The 18,413-nt window shown below is 42.6% G+C and overlaps 2 protein-coding genes across 5 annotated transcripts in view; one reads left to right on the forward strand and one right to left on the reverse strand.

Annotated features, from left to right (window-relative positions):
* Nucleotides 1-17,595, forward strand: part of LOC309335457 (uncharacterized protein) — a gene marked incomplete at its 5' end in the record, with an annotated part of 88,716 nt that extends 71,121 nt beyond the window's left edge. Inside the window, 2 exons of the transcript XR_014153513.1 lie at nt 15,408-15,497; nt 16,403-17,595. The remainder of the gene's footprint in view (nt 1-15,407; nt 15,498-16,402) is intronic.
* CACNA2D2 (calcium voltage-gated channel auxiliary subunit alpha2delta 2) overlaps nt 1-18,413 on the reverse strand; it is a 541,532-nt gene that overhangs the window by 56,052 nt on the left and 467,067 nt on the right. For all 4 annotated transcript variants that reach the window (XM_081850471.1, XM_081850470.1, XM_081850469.1 and 1 more), the window contains one exon: nt 14,099-14,148. In XM_081850471.1, the coding sequence (XP_081706597.1) occupies nt 14,099-14,148 (50 nt within the window). The remainder of the gene's footprint in view (nt 1-14,098; nt 14,149-18,413) is intronic.

Consider the following 18,413-nt stretch of genomic DNA (forward strand, 5'->3'; position numbering starts at 1 on the left):
CTAGTAATTGGCTCCTTCTCATTTGCAGCACTGAATAGACAAATATTGGAAAATTCCACCGGCAAAAGCATTTCATTCATCTGTGTTTGACGGTGAAGGTATGTGTGCACAGGAATTAGTGTGCAATCCATGCTCATAGACTGTGATGTGTGACAAATGCATATTCACAAATTTCATGGTGTACACACCCAACATGCTGGGAAGCAGCTGCCACATGTGACTTTCTAGTGAGTGTACTCATAGGGACACACACACATGGATGCTTCAGTTTAAATTCCTACACAGAAATGCAGGACACACACACACACACACACAATCTCAATACTCTGCCATTTCCAATATTAGACTGATTTCAGCAAGGGCAGAACTAAGTAATGACAGAGTTCTTTTTTGCTTCATTCCATAACTTCTTCAGCTTGAGGAGGAAGATTTAAGCCACTGAGCACATTTAGTGTTGAAAACCACAAAGGTGAGGGAAGAAGGGGAAATGAACAAGATGTAGGGGAGCCCTGTACCAACGTGCATGGGGTCCTGCTCCCTTTATCCCTACAGGAATGCCATGTAAGGCGTGGGGAGGGCTGGGGGAACGAATGGTGACAGCAGTTCATTGTGCTGAGAGCTGTATCTGCCACCTGTTTGTCTTCTGTAAGCATGTTAAGGGACAGTATGTGCCAATCAGCCCTCGCTGTCAGCATGAAGGAAACACGCCCTTTCCCCAAATCGATTAACCCTCCCTGCAGGTTGCCATGGTGAAGTGTGGCGCTGTGGCAAGCAAGAGCTTCAGCCCTGAAGCGCATGGGGAATGTATTATTTCCGGATGATTTAATACAGGGGGAGAGAGATGTAAAGGGAAAACAGCATCACAGAGAGGAGGCAGAGATATAGGCAGCAGAAGGGGAAAGCGGAACAAAAGCAGAGATACAAACAGAAAAGAGAGGGGAGAGGGGGAGTAAAGGGAAAGTCATGTCACACTTTCAAGATCACACACTTGAACTGTGGGTTGATTGCTATTCTTGGAGAACTAACATCCTACCTTTCTTGCTCCTGTAAACACAGCAAAACAGTTGTTTACCTGTGATTGTTGTTCTTCAGAGGCAAATAATAAAGTGGGGTGGGGAATGTTGCTGGACTACAACTCCCATCATGCTGATTGGGGCTGATGGAAGTTGGAGTCTAGCAAACATTTGGAGGGCCACACGTTCCCTACCCCTACTGTAAAGAGTCCTTCATAGGTGGCCCCTGTGGCTGGCCACATGACAGGAAATTCTTACTAACTGCTAGTAAACTGAGATATTTATGAAGGTAAAGGGCTGAACCTAGTTTCTGAGGCAATCAGAAGACCTGGGGTTCTATCCAATGATAGCCCTGGTCTGACTTAACTTAGGTCCATTAATTCTAATGGGTCTTGTCTGACCATAACTTAGTTCAATACTGGGCTCCAAAATTCACTTAATTTACATTTTGATATCTTCCCCTTCCTCCAAGGAGCTCAGGGTGGTGCACACATAGAGTTAGCCTAACCTACCACAACTGGGTTGTTATGAGGATTAAATGAGGAACCATGTACATTACCTTGAGCTCACTGGAGAAAAGGTGTGATATAAATGTATTAAATAATTAAGTAAAAATAAATAATTATAAGTGACCAGTTTACTAATCCCACACTTATGCTTTTAGTCAGCCAGTTATTGGGACATTTTAAAAATTAAACACTGTGGTTATAACAATTTGTCTTTGGTTTTACACAAATAACTTTCCAAACTCTCCCTGCATGCAGTCGGGGTGTTTATTTTAACACTTAACAGCATAAAGTGCCTGTGTGGTGCATCCGAGGCTGTGGTTAGCCAGGCACATATTGTATTTTTGGTTATTCCAGACGGACAAGTAGATGCATACAGCTCTTAAAAACCATACTTAATCGTAGGCACAAATGAGGCCAATAACTTAACATCTGGCACTGCTTTATGGCAGCCTGGCTTTACTACACTAATTTCTATGTTGTAGCAAATGCTTCAGATCTGGGATATAAATGGCTCCATTACTCTGCCTGATCTGCTTCTCTCGGGGACCTCAGGCAGATGAAATCTGACGTTTTTGATGACAGGCAGTTTAATCATAGGCTCCCATAATTGGACTAGAGACTTAAGGCAGTTGAGAGTCCAGTTAAGTGTGATTATTTGATGGGCATACTTGTTGTCTCGTTTGTGCATCAATGAAAGAAACACAAATGGCTTCTTGCTAATATAAGGCTCCGCTGAGAGACAGGATGATTAAATGCCATCAATGTTTGTTTCTGCTGTGGTATGTCTTTGAGCGAATCCGCACTAATAGGTGTTAAAGGTGGTAAGAATTAAGCAACTAATATTGTACAATTGTCACAATTGGCTGGGTGACAGTAGCCAAGAGATATTTTCTAAGGCTGTGTAAAACTATTTACCGCTCCTACCAGATTGTCTGCTCATATAAATTAGCACTGATGCCTTTTCTTTCATCAGTGAATAATCTGTGCATTACCAGTTAATGGCTACACCCAGTGCTTTTTGGTGACAGTACTCAGTACTCACTGATACCAAGTATTGTCACCTCTTTTATTTTCCTGCCCATGGCAGACATTTTGTGCTGGCACCCACAGGACATTTATCAAGATATAATTACTGGCACCTCATTTGTTTTTAAATAAAATAAGCATTGACAACACCTATGATTAAGGATATATATCTGCATTATAATTGTAGACCAGGCATGTCCAACAGGTCGATTGAGATCTACTTTGGGTATTCCTGTCCCAAAAAAGTTCAACAGCTTTAGTCAATCCAATGGGTAGATCACTGCCAGTTTTTTTTTAATAGTGGGAGTAGATCGCAGTCTCTTGGGAGTTGGACATGCCTGTTGTAGACAGATATCCGACTATTTGTACCCACCATCATTTACCTCAGAAAACTATGAAATATTTATTTTACTAAGAGTGCTGTGAAAGTATTATTAGGGATCCCTAGTTCTTTAAGCAGTTGCCATTTCCAGGGCTCCTAGGTTGAATGTTAAGCTGCAGTCTTGCATCAACGTTCTTGTTGTAAGCTGTGTTGAGCATACAGTGGGGCTTACTTTTTATCAGATGTGCACAGGACTGCACTGCACAGCATTTAAACCGCATTGAGATTGGCTTAAATGTGCAATACATGACTACGGCAGCTTTGTATGAAACTGAATTAAGCTCATATGAACTTAGCATTTTGTTGCCAATGAAATGAGAGTGACAGCGCAATCCCCAATATTGTTGGCAGGCAGGGGTGGGGGGTGGGGGGTTAGGCTGGCAAGTAGTTGACTCTCTGCTGTCTTCTGGGGAACACCATTTTGGAAGGAGGAGGCTCAGCTGAATTGGAGTCCCTGAGGTTCAACCTGATGGCTGGGAACAGAGGCAGACTGGATCTGTCGCAGTGGGAACCAAGCTTCAGGGATGCTGCAGAGGATGCTGAAATCTTGATTTAGACTGGAGTGCAAGAAGGGGGGGGGATTTTGGCATTGCACAGGGCACTGGTGAAATTTGAGACCCCAAGGTTTGTGTTACCTGCAGAAGTTCTCCTGTGGGCAGTAGCCAGTGGAAATCTTTTAAATGGGGCATTTTGGCACAGGGGTGAGGGCAAGAAGCTGAAGCAGGGTGGGTGTGGGTGTCCTCACCTTCTGCCTTGCCTGGCATGAGTGGCAGCGGTTGGTTGCAGCAATAAAGCTGCCACTTAAGTCTGCCTGGTTGCTCCCTGGGCAGGATTAGAATTGCTCTGCCTGTGTAGGAAATGGAATGAGCAGGATGGACTGCATGTTCATAAGATTGTTAACAGAGCAGGACCACCTCCATGCTTTCCTATGGCCCTTTGTTCATCTGGTTAGTTTCTCTTCATAAACAAACTCATTTTAGTGTTAGCCACTGTACTTTGGGGTTTATAATGCAGCCCTCTTGAACACCAAATAACATTTATCTAGGGATGGTGAAGAAATGTCGATTCAGTTTGCATTTAAATATTCACTTACCTAACTTGCACTTTCTGAAACAAGATGTGGACCAAATTTGAAATTTGGTTTGAAATTTGAACATTTCCAAATTTTGCAATGCAGTTCATCAGCCAAGCAATGTGCACAAAAATTCATTCACTTGTGTAAAATGTGCACATAAAATGTATATATTAGTGGAAATAACATATACACAATGTTACATTAGGGGAAATTGCTTTGCAAAAATATGTGCCCTAGGCAAAATTGAGTATGAAATGTGTACAATAGGAGAAAATCACACTGAAAGTGAATTTTCATGACTTTTTAAATTGCAAAATGATATGCAGAAATATGGAGAACAGAACTTAAAACTGAAAAAAAATGCGAAAAAGACCCAATATGGAGGCCAAATGGCCAAAATATTGGGAAATATTAGAAAAAGATGGAGACAATTGGAAATTGCAGAGTTTGGAGAAAATGAAGGATAAGGTGCGAGACTGGTTACATTATGCTCAGATTAAAGAAGTTTTTAAAAATGACAAAAAGTTAGGGTTCCAGGTGGAGAAATCTAAGTTAGAAACAGAATTGTTAGAACCAAAGACCAAGGTACTATCTAGAATGTATAACTTGCTGTTAAAATGGAATACACAAGACGAAATGGTTAAATCGGCTATGATAAAATGGGCACAGGACATTGGGCATAACATTATGTTTGAGGACTGGGAAAGGTTGTGGACCACTGGGCTGAACTTCACCGCATGTAATGCTCTGAAGGAAAATGTAATGAAAATGATATATAGATGGTACATGACCCCAGTTAAACTTGCCAAAATATACCATTCGTCTGATAATAAATGTTGGAAATGTAAAGAAAATGAAGGAACATTCTTTCACCTCTGGTGGACATGCCCTAAGGTGAAGGTCTTCTGGGAAATGATATATAATGAGCTGAAAAAGGTATTTAAGTATACCTTCACTAAGAAACCAGAGGCCTTCCTTCTGGGTATTGTCGGCCAGAAGGTGTTAAAGAAGGACCGAACATTCTTTATGTATGCAACAATGGCAGCAAGGATTCTCATCGCAAAAAACTGGAAAACTCAAGATCTACCCACACTGGAAGAGTGGCAGATGCAGCTGATGGACTATATGCAACTGGCCGAGATGACTGGCAGAATCCGTGATCTGGGAGAAGACAAGATGGAGGAAGACTGGGAGAAATTCAAGATGTATCTACAAAAACATTGTAATTTGGTTGAATGTTAAGAAGGATGCTAGATTATAAAAAATTGGCCACCACTAAATTAGATTTAAATTTGATGATAAGTGAGACTAAAGAAAATATGAATTTTTTTGGGAGAAGTGCTAGATTATATTTGAATGAGTGGACATGAGATTGTAAACAAGTTGATAATTTGTTTGGAAAAAAACTTTTAACGATGTAAATGGGAGCGGGAGACGCGAGGGAGTCCAAAGAAGTGATGAAATTGTTGTGATAGAAGTAAGATTGTTTATTATTTGTGCATTTATATTTAAAAACTTTAATAAATATTTATATAAAAAAAAAAACTGAAAAAAATGAGAAACAGAGAGAAGCTAAAAAGGGCATATTCACCCACCCCTACTCCTATCTAAAACTCCTCCTGCCTTTCTTTAAATCTGTAATGTCTTAAAGGTTGGATTTACAGAGGCTTTCATGTTGGTGTGCAAATGAGATGTAATGTATCTACAACTGGCTGAAACCATCTTTGCAAAAAGTTTAAGCCTTTGGGCTGGGGGAAACAAGTATTTTGGTAGCCATCCATTTTCTTACATATCCAGATTTTTAAAATAAAAACCCCAAACCATACTTTTCCTGCTGCATGTTGCCATCTACATTTACTTTAAGAACTCTCTCTCTCTCTCTCTCTCTCTCTCTCTCTCTCTCTCTCTCTCTGTGTGTGTGTGTGTGTGTGTTTGGGGGTGGGGTGAGCTTGGCACAGAATTTCTAACTGTGGTTCATTTTGAAGAATCACAGGTTCCGTTCCTCCACATTTTGTCGGAGAAGGTTTCAAACGGGCTGCCTGGCCCTACAAAGAGATGAATAGGTACTTAAGGATGCTGCTGAATGAAAGAGGGCAGCATGCCACAAAGCACAAAGAGGAATCAGCTGGTCAATTTGCTGGCAATTCCCACCGGAGCTTTAGAAGCAAGCCAAGGGGGAGTGCGCATGTTGGCCTGATGCACAGTCTCTCACAGGTCTCTAGGTGGTGCTCTCTGTGGGGGACAGCAGATGTTCTACGCAGGATGAAGGCTTCATTAGAACAAGCTTCAACTGTACACATAATTATCTGCTATGCCCTGCAGCTCCCCACACTTTTTTCTTCTCCTTCCAAAGATGCTTTCATCTTTAAACAGAGCAGTGTGCAGCCAGGAAAAGAAATGAGGGTGGCGGCGTTTCAAAGCTGTACGATGGCCTTGGTGATTTAAAGCTTAACTGAGAGAATAGGACATTTACTTAGCTGATTTAGGAGCGATGATGATGGGGCATCCGCACAAATGAGTACACGAAGTCAGCAATGGACACACACAGAGCCATGTTTTTTGTGTGCATGCATGCCTAAGTCCAGGCATATGTACACCATCATTATCATTTAATTTGCACACTCATCTGCATGGCTATATAGGTATTCATAGAGGAGCAAACATATTTACATACATGTTGATAGCGAGGGAGGAATGGGTATCCTGCAGGATCTTTCCATTCAGCTGATCTGCCTCTCCTCATCCCCGGCCCTCTCCTAGGTGCTGAACAAGCCCTCCCTCCCTTGTCCCACTGGAGGGAGGATTCTTGTCAGAACTGCACACAATTTTAATGAGAATCTGCCCCCTCCCTGGCAATTAGACTTGTCAAAAAATGGGCTTCCAACACTGAAGGCACTTGGGAGGTTGTGGACTCTCCTTCCTTGGAGGTTTTTAAGCAGAGGTTGGATGTCCATCTGTCATGGCTGCTTCAGTTGAGATCCCTGCATTGCAGGGGGTTGGATTAGATTACCCCTGGGGTCCCTTCCAACTCTATGATTTAATGATAGGTGAGCATTCATATAAATAACATGCTAAGATGCATGGCTGCCCAGACATTTAAGGGATCGTAAACCTTCATGCAGGTGCTTACAGCTGACACGCTGTATCCACCCGTACGAGAATCCATATCAAGACTGACAGCTGCCTTCCAAACATATTGATTGTTGCACTACTACTATCTGTCAAGATAAAAACAGACACCATTTATTCCCCAATGCTGTTATGAACAGCAGTACTAGCTATATATAGAGAGAGAAACTTGATACCCACCTATTGCAACAGGGTAACTTCATACCCTCCTCATCACTGGACAACTGCAACATCACATAACGACTTGCATGTGTAAAGCAGCTGTCACAGATGAAACACCAGTTCAGAAAGAGTTTTCATGCAACAAGACATCACTTAAAGCAGTGGTTCCAAATTGGTGGTCCTCAGGGAGGAGGTCCACATAACCCACCTGGGGGGGGGGAGAGTCTGTGGCACCATTCACATAACAAAAAATACCAGAGAGATATCAAAATCTTCAAAGGTCCAGGGCTTGGCTTTTGAAAAACAGGGGGTCCACATTATTTAGCTAATTGGGAACTACTGACTTAAAGCATCACTTTTTAGTAGAGGCAGCCAGGGATGCTTGTGAAATTTGGTGGGCCTGAATCTCAAAGTGGACTCATCTGGTCAGCACCTCTGAGTTTAGCATGCAATTTGGGACATGGTCTGCTTCGAAATCCACTTCCACTGAATTTCATGATTTTGGTCTGCCTTTGCTTCTTTCTTTTTAAACTGGCACTAGCTGCTTTGAGAAGGCAGAATGCACTACTGCAGCCACATGAAGTGGAGATGGCTCTGCAAGCAACAGCATGCAATGATGTGCCACAGACTCAGGCTCTGCAAGCAACAGCATGCAATGATGTGCCACAATCAGGGGTATTGCTGTTGTTGCTGTTGTTGGCATCCGTCTGTTTTTGAAAGACAATGGAGTATGCCTCCAGGGGTGAAGTGAAACTGTTGCACACATTGTGCTCCTTCTGGGGTAGATTGTCCATCTTTGGTCCCCACCCTGTGCTCAGTTCTCCCCTATGGTTCCTGGAAGCTGTCAGCCTGTGGCAGCAGCCACACCTTCAGAATGGCTTTGACTGGCTGGCTAAACCAGGTGAGGGTAGCCAATGGGTCTCAAACCCTCAGTGAGTTAGGGACTTCCCCAGCATGTGAATATAGGCTTCAGCAGACTGAGCCGACAATATGTGCATGGAGGTCCTGAGCTGCCCATAGGACAAGATCCCCTTCTTGGCCTCACTGATGTGGTCCAAAGGAAAGCAGAGCAATATGTTTGTCACCAGCTTGGTTGCAGGAGTTGCCAGAAGGAAGCATACAAGGCGCCATCCTACTGTTGTAGGGTCTCCACTTGTGTAGGGTTTACTCCTTAGCCTTTTCTTCTCCTGAAGATATCCCACAAGGAAGAGGAGGTTTAGGATAATGTTAACAACAGCAGCAGCAGCAACAACAACAACAACACTTAAGCTGCCCCTCTCATCAACCACCTATGGATCCACAGGGTGGAGAGGAAGACCTAAGATCTTTTTAAAATGAGCTTCTGTATTTCATGAACTGAAGGCTGAGAGAGATCCCACTGGAATGTATATTTTCCTTCTGTTTTTAACCTAAGAAACTGGCATAGGGGTGGAAGGGATTGCAGACAACCCTTTTCCCTCCAGCTGGTTTCTCTCATCAAGTCGGAGGGAAAGGCAGTGGAGAGGTTTTGAATGGGAAAAACAGCTAAAGGGGAAAGGGTTAAGAAACATCTCTCTTTGCTGTCCTTTTGCTTAAATCTGCAGCCTCCATACAAAGGAAAACAACCATGCGCACACAGACACAAATAACCCATGGGGGAAAGATAGATGTGATTGCATGTCACATATAAAGAAATAATCAGGTAAGATTCTCAAGGTGACATCAGGGACTTTTGAGAGATAATGGGCTCCTACAGTGTTGGGAGAAACCCACCAGATGGCACTGACACACTGTTCTGTGCTCTCTGCGCAATACAGAGTGAAAAATGAATCAGCAACCCAGAGGGGAAGCTCCTGTCAAAATCCTGACTCACGTCACTAGAAATAAATATTCAGTAATGAGCTATTAACCTTTATGGTTCCCTAAGGGGGCATGGGGAGGGGACATGCTAAATACGATACTACAAAGCTGCACAGGATCCTGCCTAGCTGCGCAGAAGCGCACCTTTGCAGGATGCTTCCAGGCCAGAGGCTCCTCAGCATCAAACTCCAGTGTGGGCTTGGGTAAAAGCATGAGATAGACAAAGTCTGCTTGCATAGGGCTTTCAAGCCTGTGATTAGTGCGAAAGAACAACAAGAGAAAGAAGATCTGAATGATTCAGATAAGCTTCAGGCATCATTGCAGAGGAAAAGGAAGAGGACCCATACTGGACCAGGATGACCGACCCCCCACTCCCTTCTTTTCTGTTCTCTATAGCAATGCTCATGTCTTGATTTCAGCTCCTCAGCTCCCTCTTCATTTATACTCTATCCACATCAGGAATCATATGATGCTTCCAGAGACGGATGATTTAGCAGCGGCCAAGCATTGCTGTTTTGCTCTGAGCTTCACGAGGAATAGCAAAGACTCTGCTTCCAGACTTCTGGAATTCAAATAGCATTCTGCAGCCAAGTGGACAGTCCTTTCCCCAGTCATAAATGTTGGGGATAATTTTTAGAAGGACCATATTGTGTGTTTCTGTGAAATAAAAGCATTGTTTGGCAGGGGGGAGGGAATGCAAGGTTTATAGAGACAGAGTTGATTTCTAGAAAGGAGAGATGAACCACAGAGAAGAAAATGGCAAGAGCAATCTATACAGGTCATAACCAGACCCAAAATTTACTGAACAGCTGCCTGATTTATTCTACATCTGGGGAAATTATGGAGCTGTCCCATGAAGTTAAAATACTTGGGATTTTCTTAGCTCTGAAAAAAACCATTAAGAGCAGTGTGTTTTGTTCTTGATGTCATGTAGTTGCTCCATAAAAAGTGAGAAAACAAAGCGAGGCTATTTCACAGTAAATGCTCAGTGTGAAAACAGCCGTAGAATTTGAAAGCACCAAAACTCTATCACACCATCACAGGGCAACACTATCTGCCCACCAACCTCTCACTTATGAAACCTGAATCGCAAAATCCCTTTTCACGTTGCTCAAAGCAAAAGTAAACACAATGAACGATGCCCACAAAACATACTACCCATCCTCATTCCCTTTTGGAGTCCTTCATATGCAGAATCTACATTTTCTGACACTTTAGATTTGGACTTTAGAGCCCTGCAACCAAAGATATGGTTGGGTATTTCAAATCAGGCTAGGTGAATTTCTGCTTTCCTTGCTGCTGAAGTTCCTGGCCATGCACATCTTTCCCACCAGCCCACCCTTCCTGTCTCAGAATCATCCTCCTCCTTTTTCCTTGGATTTTCTTAGCCCATAGCTGTCAACTTTTCCCTTTTCTTGCGAGGAATCCTATTTGGAATAAGGGAATTTCCCTTAAAAAAAGGGAAATGTTGACAGCTATGTCTTAGCCATTACTTCCCCTCTGCTTTATTTTCCAATCCCACCTTCCCTTAATCTGCTGCTTCATGAGACACAGACATTTCCCCCTTTGGAAGTACCTTCTGCTTCTACTGCTCCTTCCTAAGCATTACAGCAGCTCAGCCAATCTCTGCCAGAGGTTTTCTCACCACCACACATTTTAAAAAACAATCTTTAAATACTTTACGATACTGATTTATCTGTTTAATCTGCATCTAAATCTGTTTACCTTAAATTGTCAGGCGGCATTGAGGCCTGGCCATGGGCCTGGTCAGTGATTGGGCAGTCAGCTGGGGAGGCTTGGAGGCCTGGCTGCAGATGGGCCTATGGCAGGCCAGCCTGGGTCCAGGGATTCCCCCGGGTGCGGGCTCAACCAGCCAATGGCCCTTGCTTGGGTCTGCCCCCTGGGGAACAAATTGAGGCGAGTCCAGCACTCCTCAATTTTTCTGTTGGATTTATTTGTTTAATCTGCATCTACATTTTTCTCCAGTGAGCTCAGTCCTTTAATCCTCACTACAGCCTTGGTTGGTAGGCTAGGGGACTCTCCCTCCCCTCCAACAGAATCCTGGGAACTGTAGCTTCTCCTTCACAGTGGTACAATTCCCAGTGAACACCAGGGATTTGAAATTCTAAACCAGCAGTCCATGCCTGCTGAACATGCTCAGTCTTCAGTGGGCTGCTACGAGTCTTCCACCACACCCAGCCTGGCCTTAGTTTTCTTTCTTTAAATATATTTGTACTTTGTGAACACTGAGGTTCCCCCAAGTCTGTTCATCACATCTCTCCCTCTTATGTGTGGATGGTTCTATTTTGGCTACATAAGAACCCACACTCGGAGAATGAGTTCCTTATTAATTTATAGGGTAATTCCCCCCCCCCTCACGCACTCTTCACTGAATTGAAACCAGAGCAGTGTGATGCCTTGGTCTTGCTTTGGAAAAATGAAAGAGAGGAGCACCCTAGTCCTAAACCAGTTCAGGATGTACGAATAAGTACATTTTGTTTTCTAGTAGTTTCTCATTTTTCCATTCCTAAATTCAGTTTGTCATTAAAAAAACAACAACAACCTCACAATTTCCTCCATATTTTACTGTGTATTTATCCTAATATGCACATATTTGTAGCCAATTTTGACTAATACAAGTATTTTTGCAAGCAATTTCCTCTAATATAGTGTATTTTTGTATGTTGTTTTCCCTAAAAATGTATTTTAGCCATTCTTCCCTTAAAATACAAATTTTTGCATATATTTTGATGTTGGAGAACTGCAGGGAAGTGAGAATTTTGAGGGATAGTGGCATTTCAGTTAGCTTTCTCCACAACCCCTAATCCTAGTTTGGATTGGGTTTAGCATGCAGAAATTATGCCCTGGGTGCCATTCACCTCACTCCTGCAAAAATATCTTACATTATGATGGGGGAGGTAGAAAGGAAGTGTTCTGCTTTCAGTTCTGTTTTTAACTGCAACTATTTTTAGAATTCTTAAACTGTTATAGAATACCTTTTATTTACAAAAAAAAAAAAAAAAAAATGTGGATATGTTTACCGCTCTGGGCTCGTTTGGGAGAAAGGGTGGGGCACAAATTAAATAAATAAATAAATTCCTGCTTCCTGAGATAGGAGACTGTCACAACTTAACATTTATTTTGTCATTTGTCTGCTTTTGCTGACTTTTATTAGAATGCTGCATGCATCCGTTGCCAAGAATCTAATGGCTGGAAAAAGAAGCATACAGTGTCTGTCAGTGGGGCTAATATGCCGACGATTTTTAGTGCTGAAAGCTTCTAGAGCTACTATAGCCAAGCATCCAGCCTACCTACAGTTAGCTAGTGTCAAGCTGAGAAAAAAAGGAATAGCATTTCCCTTTTCTCAATCTTCCCCCGCTTCCTGTCTCTGCCTCTCTCCACCCCACCCTACTCCCCATTTTCCCCTTGGCTTTTGGCCTGAAGATTTAGGCATCATTTGAATGGAAAGCTATTAGCTTTGCCTCGTCACCCCATTTCCAGGGCACTAATAACTCATCCCAAGCTCCCTCTCTCACAGGCCGCATGTCGACTCTAATAGCTTGATAGATCGGGCAGTTTGGCTTGCTCCTCTGCATGCTGATTCAAGCACGAAGTTTTAATAATTAGCCACATAAATACAAGTCCATATAACAAGGATGCGAGAGTTTTCTCCATGGATGAGGCTGTGCTGCGATAGCAGGGGGCCTTACAAGTTATGATATTAGCAGAGCTTTGTGTGAGGATGCTGTGTTTCTAAGACCGAAATAACAGGGGGTTGTGCCAACACAGAGCAGTGTGAGGTAAGTAACTAAGGCTTTGTGAGCCCGGAGGACCCAGTGTGGGTTAGTAGTGAATAAAGTGGTACCTCGGGTTAAGTACTTAATTCGTTCTGGAGGTCCATTCTTAACCTGAAACTGTTCTTAACCTGAAGCACCACTTTAGCTAATGGGGCCTTCTGCCGCTGTGCTGCTGGAGCACGGTTTCTGTTCTCATCCTGAAGCAAAGTTCTTAACCTGAAGCACTGTTTCTGGGTTAGTGGAGTCTGTAACCTGAAGCGTATGTAACCTGAAGCATATGTAACCTGAGGTACCACTGTACTTGAATTTATGTTCAGCTGTTTGTCCTTTTATTAACTTGGTGATATTAGGCTAATCTGGAAGCATGGGCAGTGCACTGGAAGAGGCTCCAGTTCAGTTGGAGAGCACAGATGGTGTAAATGGACAAAATTCCAGGTTCAGTCTTCTGCAGCCTCTCCAGTTAAAAGATTCCTGGTAGCAGAGCTAGGAAAGACGTCTCCCGAAGACCTCGAGGCAGCTGCTACATGGACCAATGTTTTCTGACTGGCTGAAATGCATCTCTTTATTTTTATAAGGCAATATCCTCTCCCACCCCCCCGGTTTGATAGAATAAAGCCAGTCACATATTTGGCAGAATGCACACTGATAACTAGGCCGACACTCTCCCTTGGCGGCGGCTCCTAGGGACATGTGAGGGTGCAATGTCGGCACTTGAGTTTTTGTTGGATGCTGAACTCAGAACTGCATTAAGTGGAATGTTGAGCCGTTTCAAGAGGGACATGAAAAAGGTACGAGGCTGTAAGCAACATTTTTCGCTTTTTCTCAAGAGCCAGATTTGAAAAGGCACGCAATTTTCTCTCATCCGCTCTTATCCCCCTCATGTTCTGTAATTCCTTCAGAATACCCAAGGAGTAGAGACTGGGTTTTCCCTAACAGATAGAGCAGATGTTTAGCAAGACGGGAGTTGAGTCTGGTATAATTGGCCATTATAGGCTCTATAGCGAATGCAGTCTTGAAAAAATGGGCATACAATATACATCCCAACCTAATCAGAAATAATAATCTTGATTACATTCTTTGCCCTATGCTAGGCAAAAGGTCAGGTTAGATGCCAGTAAAGGTACTTTAAATTATATGTTTGGACAAATTGTGTTTCGTTTCCTTACCTGTGTGTTGATTCGGATGGCCCCAATGGAGGGAATTTCAAAATAATATCCTTTAAAAAAAAGAGACAAGAAAGGCATGACACAAAGAACTTTAGAAGTGCATTTTAGCATGGCACCTCTTAATTCATCAACAAACCCTCTTGTGTATCCCATCAATTTCAGCACACAAGCTGCAGGCCCCACAATCAAGCAAGTCGTGCATAATCTCATTGCTTTTAATTAGTCTAAAGTATGGATTAGATTGTGGCCAAATCAGCCTCCTGTTTCAGATCTCAGAGCTTGCTGGTAGAAGCCACATTGCATGCTGTTACAACTGGATCTAAGAGATATGTATTGTGTATATTAAAGGGCCAGAAAAAGGTGTGGAGATGGAATACCTATCCTTCACGAATAAGTGGAAAGTGAAGAATTGAATATATATGACACCATTCATACCCAAAAGCGAGAAAAATAGATTTCTGCCGTGAGGAACTCAAAATCTAACTTTCAGCAGTGGTGTGGAGGGGAGAGGTTCAGATAACAAACAAAAGAGAGAAATGGGATTTGAGATAAGCAAAGGAGGAGTGGGGGGCAAATTCAATTATGCTCACTTGGGTTCCACTTCAGCTTGAGATAAAGATCCCTTTGGGATCTGAGGAGGGGTTTGAGGAAAATAAGATGGAACCATGAGGTGTTCTGTGCAGGATTTCCAGGCATTGGGGCAGCGAGGGAGAATGGGTTAAGGCACTCAGGTGCCTTAAGGCACTCAGGTGTCTGGGGGGTCCCAGTGTTGGAGGAACAAAGGTCACAGGGGACTGGAAACATACTTGGCACACAGGCAGGGATGGGAGAGGAGCCCATTTTAAACAAATCTATACTCATACTGTAATTCATTGGTTCCAAACTGATCAAGCTTTGTTCACATCAGAACACCTCTTGTATTGAGATCCTGCCTATGTCTCAGTTGTTCATGCATTGTCAGGGTTGTTGTTTTTTTAAACCAACTGCATTTATGCAAAATTATATGTAAGAAGTGTGTATTAATATATATAAATGCATAATATATATAAAAGGGTCAGGCTTCATGCTATACTATTTTTCTGCAGCATAATTTTACCCACAGCAAGATACACAGTCAGTAAGAGCATGAGACTCTTTATCCCAAGGTCGTGGGTTTGAGCCCCACATTGGGTAAAAAGATTCCTGCATTGCAAGTGGTTGGATCAGAGGACCCATGTAGTCCCTTCCAACTGTATGATTATGATACATATGATTTTTATATCATTATTTGCATCATAATATGTATCTGTTTATGTGCTGGTTATTTTAGGAAACCTGAAGTATATATGCATATAATATGGAGGAATTGTTCGTGGTCTTAGCAGAACCAGAGAAAAAAAAGTTGGCTGATGAGATGAAGGTGAGGTACTGGAATTAAGGGGGAAAAATTCTGTGTAGATAAATTAGACACCGGGATTTTCAGAAGATTCCACCACATCTATGGCTAAAGAGGGCTTTACAGTCACGCTTAAGGGATTTTGGTTCAAGAGTTTTATCTTTCACCCAGTTCCCTTTTTAAAACAGATTTTCCCGTTGTAGGAAATACAATGGTACCTTGGTTTTTTAACATCTACGTTGATGAACATTTCGGGTTTCAAATGCCGTAAACCCGGAAGTAGATGCTTTGGTTTTCGAACACGCCTCAGAAGTCGAACATGCCACACGACTTCCACTGAGTGCAAGATCCTGAGGCCTAGCTGTCGCCTATTGAGTTTTCAGGTTTTGAACGTTTCAGAACTTGAACAGTCTTCCAGAGTGGATTACGTTCGAAAACCGAGGTACCACTGTAATTGGTGCTACTTATAGTGATACCCAGAGCCATTTCATCTCACAATGCCTTTGGGAAAGGACACTACCTTACAATGTAGCTCCCTTCCAGGGAATCCTTCCCCTTGAGGGAAAATATATATATGCTTGATAAGGCAACCAGGCCCCCGCAACAATGTCCCCAGAATAGTGACGTGAGGTGAAATTTTTCGTAGGGGAACAGTTAGGGCCCGAGCATTACAAATAGGCCATTGTCATCTTAACTGGTTCCCATTCCATTTCTGAGCCCAATTCAAAGTGCTGCTTTTTCACTTCAAGGCCCTTCCTAGCTTGGACTCATGGTACCCGGAGGATTGACCTTTCTGTACATTTTATTATCATACTCCTTAACTTGTTGTTTTTAACATGTTTGTTTTTATTCCATAAGTTGCCCTGATAGCTTTTTACGATCTGAAGTGAAACCAGAGTACACCCTGACCTGATAACTTTTTGTTACAGAAGAGCCTATAAATACTGAGTGAACAACAAGCAATCAGCCCTTGGAAAACAGCAGCTTCAGCTACTCCTGCAATAGTTCAAATTGTTTTACAGTCCCCAACCCCGTAGCTAATGCCTGCTTGCCACCCACCATGAACGTACAGGTCAAGCAAACACTGAGATGAAGAAGTCCAATTCCTGCTTTTAGGTTTGTTGTTGCAACCTCAGTAATGTCACTCCAGCATTTCTGAAGCCAGTAAAAGGTTCACAACAGCGGCAGAAAGAAATGTAGCTTGCATTTCATTGTAGCTTTCAAAAAGCGTCTAAGGACAGTTACCCAGCAGAGGGAGATTTTCCTTTAAGGCAGGGGGAAAACACCTCCAGCTTGTTTCTCCCTGAGTTAACTGATCTCACGGAAGAACTGGCCAGCAGCCTGATGTCTCTTGCAAACACAAACAAAATGCACATCAAATAGCGGGCGCTGAACCTGCATTACTTGCTCTGCAGCTGCTGCCTGGGATGGTTGTAGCTAAAATCTTCCACGTCTTTCCAAGGGGAATGCCACATGATGGAAAGAGCACGAGGCCAACTTGAGAGCAGAAGCAATAATAATAATAATAACTACAGTCCATTTAGCATCCGAGGCTTTTACAGCAAATGTCTGTTGCTCTATCTACTGGTCTATGGCATCTGTCCATCAAGCACATTAGTGGACTACTCTACCCAGTGCAACTATTGGCCCATCTATAGCATCTGTGAACCTAGCTGTCCACAGTGCTGCCCATGACTCTGCAGCATCTGCCTATTTAGTTACCATATCTGTTTAGCAGCCCCCCTATGAACTCTGTATATGACATCTTTATCTATTTCTCTACAACTTCCCTCATTTATGGTAAATTCATCTACAATAAATGAAGGACACTGTGCCTTTATTTTCTGTAGACAGGGAAACAGAGGTACTGACAGCAAACAAGTGCCAAATGATGGAAGAATGAATAAGATACAATGGCAATTTCTCTCACACATTTTCTGTTCACGTGTTTTAATAATCCTTGAGAAACTTAATTGTATAAAATATTTACTGACATGATGAGCTTGGAGAACTATGATTTTCCCTCTTTGTACACAAAGGCAGTGCACAAAACTTGAATGTGTAATTGCATTTATTTTGTTTTATTTATTCATATAGAAGGTCATTAGTTTCTTGTTAAAGTTTGTCTGCTTTCTGTTGCTTTTCAAGTTTAATGTTCTTGGAAATAGTTGCTGTTAAGCAGAACTTTTCCAATAAAAGTTGTTTTATACAGTATTTTCTACTTTCATAATGTAAACCTGAGGGCTGGGATTGCCTTGGTTTTTAAAAAGACTGACCCATAATTCACTCTGAAGACTTTTTTGGCTGAAGAGTGGAAGAACAATAATGCTTAAATATGTTAGTACATCCTTGAGATGTGCATTTGGCTATAAGCAGCACAGGACTATCTATCATCCCAGCCCCCAATGTACTACTCGATCTACAAAAATGCTGCTCTAAGGCTGTCTACCCCAGCTGTTAAGTGGTTATATGGGGAAATAGTAATACAAAAATTCAAGCAGCACTGCATGCAAGTAAAGGCTAGTACTTTTCTTGGATCTACAGTGGTACCTCTAGTTACGAACTTAATTTCTTCCGGAGGTCCGTTCTTAACCTGAAACTGTTCTTAACTAGAGGCGTGCTTTCGCTAATGGGGCCTCTTGCTACCGCTGCGCCACCAGCACACAATTTCCAATCTCATCCTGGGGCAAAGTTCTCAACTCGAGGTAACTCTTCCAGGTTATCAGAGTTTGTGACCTGAAGCGTTTGTAAATTGAAGCGTTTGTAAGGTACCACTTACAAGGTACGAGGTACCACTGCAATACATTATTGCTATGAGTTTGTGGGAGGTAGATTGTATACCTGAGCCCCCTTCTAATTTCTGGATCCAGCATAGATTTAATTCCTGGAATAGCCAGGCCCTCTAAGTTTGGGCCATTAAAGGAACAAAGGAAGTGGCTC

The sequence above is a fragment of the Podarcis erhardii genome (genome assembly GCF_964252035.2).
Source record: "Podarcis erhardii genome assembly, chromosome: 2".
NCBI lineage: Eukaryota > Metazoa > Chordata > Lepidosauria > Squamata > Lacertidae > Podarcis > Podarcis erhardii.